Source organism: Candoia aspera, chromosome 18 (genome assembly GCF_035149785.1).
Source record: "Candoia aspera isolate rCanAsp1 chromosome 18, rCanAsp1.hap2, whole genome shotgun sequence".
Taxonomy (NCBI): domain Eukaryota; kingdom Metazoa; phylum Chordata; class Lepidosauria; order Squamata; family Boidae; genus Candoia; species Candoia aspera.
In genome coordinates this window covers 3571646-3577011 of record NC_086170.1, presented here as the reverse complement: position 1 = coordinate 3577011, position 5366 = coordinate 3571646, and the positions used below count along the sequence as shown (strand labels likewise).

Below are 5366 nucleotides of genomic sequence, written 5' to 3'. Positions count from 1 at the left end.
TCTGGCAGGGCTTCGCGTGCCGGGCAGCTGCTGCTCCGTGCTATTTCTTTTATTTTTTCCATCCCTCCTTTTATTTATTTATTTTTTTCCCTTTCCCCTGTGCGTGTGCTTTTACAACAGCTGGAGGGAAGTGCGGGCAAATCTCCGTCTCGGAGCAGCGGTGGCCTTTTAAATCTCGTGTTCAGAAAACTCCTCTCGCACGCGCGCAGCCCCAAAGGAGGTTTTGCTTTGGCCTGTTAAGCCCCCCCAGGAGCGGAGCTGCAGCAGGCCCTCCGCGGGCTTTGCTTCTGGCCAAACCAGGATGGCGTTGCAAACGGGGGCACCGAGACTCGTTTTGGAAAGCAATTTCAGGGGGTAGGGAGATTTAGCAGAGCAAGAAGGGTCAGTTGACTCTCCAATTTTTGCAAAGTGTCTCGAGTATCTATAAATCTAAATAATGGCAGGGGGAGGGGGAAGAGAAGATCTCTCGAAACTGCTCCGCAAAACAGGGGTTTTATAGAACGACCGGGTGGGTGCCTCCCACTTTCCCTAGGCCGAGCGATTCAGTGGAGGGAATGTCTCCCCCTGCGCCCGTATTACTTTGCAGTAAATACACAGCCTTCCCCCCAACCCAACCCCGCCACACGGCGCTAAGGTTGAGCGGTCGTTCCCACCGCTCTCGAAGAGCGCGTTTGGAGGGCTCAGGTGGGAAGCGGAAAGCGGAAAGACCGTGCTTCGCCGGCCGAACCCTCAGCCAACGTTTTCGCCGCCCCAAAATGCCCTGAATGAGAAATGATTGAAAATTGGACCCCTGCCAGTAAAAGCCGGAGAATCCTATGTAGGAGTCCATTCGCGTGGGCAAAAGAAAAAGAAATGCGATCAACCTGCTCCCGGAATTTTTAAAAAAAAAATTGGAACAGAATCCAATACAGGAAAGCGTGTGCAAATCCTAAAATCAAGGTCTTCCCCGCGTTCCCAATCTTTGGGGAACCCCTCTCTCTCTTTCTTTCCACCCCCCACCTCCGTCCAGCCGTCCTCATTTTTAAGGCACAATTAGGATTAATGCATTCCAGCCACTGATGGCGCGGAGATTCTTCTTAATTGGGGCAGGAGAGATCGACCTGCGCGCCGCAGACCTCTGGCTGGGGCGGCACGTATGGGGTGGGAAGGGGAGGGGAGGGGAGGGGAGGGGAGGGGGAGGGGGAGGGGGGTCAGACTCGTGAAATTCTGTGTCTGCAGGCTCAGCTTCCTTTAATGCCCGCCGAGGATCTAAGTTCTAGGGGATACATACCTACATGCGCGTATACAGGCATGAAAGGTATATAAGTGAGTAAACAAATAAATGAATTGGGGCGGGGGCGAGGGCGAGGGGGGGCGCGAGGGGACAACTCTTGGCGCGTGACTGACAGCTCGCGGGGGCGTCGTCCAATCGGCGGGCCCGACGGGGAGAGTCCCGTCTCCCATTGGCGGACGGGAGTGTGGGAAAGAATGTGGAGAAGGTTTCACACGAATTGGGAGCTGCCGTCGGCTATAAAAGCCAAGGGGGGAGGTCCGCGCCGCAGCCAAAGCAACGGGAGCGGCCGCGGAGACGCTCTGCCACTCGCCGGGGCGCGCGCGGTTTGGCAAACGCAGCCCTCCGGCGCCTTTGGAAGCCGGGCCAGCTCGCCCTCTGGCCGGGAGAGAGCCGGGCGGCTGAGCCCCGTCGGATGTACAGTCGAACCCCGCGACAAAGCGCCCTCGATCCGCACTTCCCCCACCGCCTTTCGCCCCCGGCCCTCCCTTTTCGGGGTCGAAGAGCGCGATTCCCAAAATGCCAGCTGATACGATGGAGAAGCCGACCGCCTCGCCGATCGCCGGAGCCCCGGCCAGCTCCAGCCAGACCCCAGATAAACCCAAGAGCGCCAGCGAACACCGAAAGGTAATTTTTATGGCTCGATAAAATTTATATCTACCCTACTTGCAGCCCTACCGTCCAAGGGACGGGACTCCTGACCGCAGGCGCAGAGAGAGAGTTCAGGAACCTTCCCTCCTCTCGCCTTGCATCCTAAATGATCTGAGCGTTCCTTCGGCTGGAGATTGTCAGCTGCAAAAGAGAAGCCAGCAAAGGCAGGCAGGCGGGCGGGCGGGCGGGCGGGCGGGCGGGGGGGGGGGGGAGGCGCTTGTAGGAAAAGAGTAGGTGAATAGATGGCTTCAGACAACTGATAGATAAGGGTGGGAAGGAAGAAGGGTGCGGTGCGGGCAGGGACAGCGTCTGGGTAAAGATTTGTGGGATTGGGAACGGGTGCAGTTGGCCGATTCCCTCCCGAGGTGTCACCTTGCCATGCTTCAACAGAGAGGCCTCTAGGAGGTCTCCAAGGTTGCTAAACCCCCCAAATCACAGCAAGAACCCATGCCGAGGGAATCCATCCAGCTGCAGAATCTCAACCAAGTTGTGGGGAGAGGCCAGCACTGTCCCCCTGATGCCTGCTTGGGTTTCTAACCTCCCTCCTCTCTCCCCTTTCCCTTCTGGCCAAACAGTCGTCCAAACCCATCATGGAGAAGCGACGGCGGGCCAGAATTAACGAAAGCCTGGGTCAGCTCAAGACCCTCATCCTGGATGCGCTGAAGAAAGATGTAAGTTGGTGGTGGTGGGGATACAGAATGCGTCTGCAGCGCCTGAAGGGGGAGGGAGGGGGAGCCCTGGGGTACCCCGGCTGCTCCTGCCTTGGATCCCACAGATTTAGGGACACCTCAGTCATCGTGGGTGAAGCCAGCTCACCCTTTCTTCCTTGTTTGTTTCCTCCAGAGCTCCAGGCACTCAAAGCTAGAGAAAGCAGATATCTTGGAAATGACAGTAAAACACCTGAGAAATCTCCAGAGAGCTCAGATGACAGGTGAGTAGCAGACAACCTGCCAACGGCTGCAACTGTTCCTTCTCTTGCTGGGCACAGAAAGAAAATGATGCTATACAATATGCTGGGGGCCCACTACTCATGCCATGCAGAGTTTCTTCAAGCATTAGTATCCTAGCAAGGCAGGACAGAAACTGGCATGCCAAAAGCCTCCTAAACTAGCTTTGTGGCTCAACAGGGTCTGAAGCCATCTCCCTCACCCAGGGCCCTAGAGACAGGTTTGTTCTTCTGCACCTAGGAAAATCCAGAGCTGAGCAGGTCTTCAAAACCAGGACCTTCCACCCCGAGATCGAAGGCTATGCCTAGCACGAGAGACATTGACCAGAGGAAGGAAGGAAGCTCATCCCTAGGAAAGCAATTTGTCCCCAAGAGCAAAGAAGCTTGAACGGTTCCAGTCGTTAATGCTTCCTCACCACCCTTTTCTCCTTTGCAGCAGCTCTGAGTGCCGATCCTAGCGTCCTGGGCAAATACCGGGCTGGATTTAACGAGTGCATGAATGAAGTCACCCGTTTCCTCTCCACCTGCGAAGGGGTGAACACGGATGTCCGCAGCCGGCTCCTGGGCCACCTTTCCACTTGCCTGGGTCAGATTGTGGCCATGAATTATCCACCGCCACCTCCCCCTCAGGCCACCAGCGGACAGCCTGCGCATTTGGGACAACCCCTGCATATCCAGTTGCCAGGCCCAGCAGCTGCAGCTGGAGTAATGCCTGGGCTGTGCAAACTTAACCCCAGTGAAACCTTGTCACCCAAGGTCTACGGGGGGTTCCAGCTGGTACCAGCGACTGACGGCCAGTTCGCTTTCCTCATCCCTAACCCATCTTTTCCGCCTGGCGCTGGACCAGTGGTGCCACTCTATGCCAACGCAAACATGCCCGTGTCCTGCAATAGTGCGACAGCAACTCCTTCAGTATCGCCAGTGCAAGGGCTTACATCTTTTGGGGGAAGCTTAGCACCTGTTTCTCAAGCTGGAGGAGAACGTCATGAAACTGTCTGGAGACCTTGGTGACTCTTCCCTCGTTCTGCCCCTCCTTTGCTCTCCCCACAAAAAAATCCTGAGTATTTTCAAAATTGGTTCCGTTGTATGGAACCTGGACCTCTAGGTTATTTTGCTGGATGAATTCCCCCACCCCCACCCCCCAAAAAACTCATATTTATTCATTTCCAAAGGTTGGGATGCCAATTTGTATTTTTAATCCTTTTTTTTAAACGTTATGTGAAGTACTTTTTTAAAAAAAGAAAATCCTAGTTTTGTATCAGATGTTTGCCACGTACTATGCCAAAGCTTGTTTATGTATGTCTGAGACTTTGTTTTTAAAGAATGTCGGAAGCCGTTTGTACAAATAAAACTTTCTTGGATTAGGAATGCTGTTGTGTCATTACCAGAGGTAAAAAGTGGGAAAGAGTTTTAAACTTTTTAACTACTGGACTTGGACAAGTACGATTTGGTTATCAACACTGTCTCCCTAATTAGAGGTATCACAAATACCATACAACGTGTGCAGGATGGAGGAAGGCCACAAGAACTGTAGGCTCCCTAAGCAAGTCAAGAATGTAAAAATGCTTTTGACTGACTAAAATGTTCCACTTGCAGTATTAAAGGTCCATTTTTTTCATGGACAAATAAGAATTAGGGTGTGATCATCTCAAGAGGTGTTCCCATCTATGAAAGAAACAAGGGTGGGGGGATATCTTTCCCAAAGTGTCTGTTATAGTACACCTGCATAATCTAAAAGCCTGGTTTTTTGTTTGCTTAAAACCCACCACTGACAGACAGGAAGCTCTGGCGTGGGCTGGTCCATGAAGTCACGAAGAGTCGGAAGCGACTAAACAAACAACAGCAACAACAAAACCCACCACTCAGATTTAATCGGCTCATCTTATGTAGGCTTATGTGCGAGAAATTTGCCACAGAATACAGTAAAACTGTCTGCTGTATAGTCATGATGGACAAGCCATCTTTCTTAACTTGGCAAGAGCTGCTTCAAACAGCTGATCTTGCTTTCATATGCTACAGATTCCTCATTTCAAATCACAGAAAAACAGTTTTCAAGAAAGTAAACTTGCTTCCGTTATACAACAGAGATGAAAATTAAGCCTCGGATGAAGAGTCAACTCTCCATTCTCCTTCCCCATGCCACACGCTGTCCCCCAAAACCTTGGCTCCCCCTCAGCAACTCCAAAAGCTCCTTGTCAAACAGTAAATGTTAATATGAGAAAAAGAAAAAATATATTCATTACTGGGGAGTCATTGTATTAACTATCTCTAATTTTAATTCACGTAAAATGAAAATTATATTCAGCTTTTGTTCTTTTGGAGTAAGCTCCCAGGACAACATTTAAAGTCCTCAGGGCTACCAATCATATCTGGGCTGCAAAATTGCAGACAGCCACTAGATGGCAGTAAAGAAATATAGTAGTGCCCCCTAGTGACCATCCCTATTTATGCAGCCGGGATCTATCAAGCCTACCAGAGCCCTGAAAAAATGTGGAATAA

General features: G+C 51.8%; 1 protein-coding gene across 1 annotated transcript; it reads left to right on the top strand.

Moving 5' to 3' along the window:
- The first annotated feature begins 1537 nt into the window (after positions 1–1537).
- On the top strand, positions 1538–4235 carry HES4 (hes family bHLH transcription factor 4). Its single transcript, XM_063317467.1, has 4 exons — positions 1538–1897; positions 2497–2592; positions 2765–2852; positions 3304–4235. Exons 1-4 carry the CDS (start codon positions 1790–1792, stop codon positions 3876–3878), a joined length of 867 nt encoding a protein of 288 aa, XP_063173537.1. The 5' UTR covers positions 1538–1789; the 3' UTR covers positions 3879–4235.
- The last annotated feature ends 1131 nt before the right edge of the window (positions 4236–5366 follow it).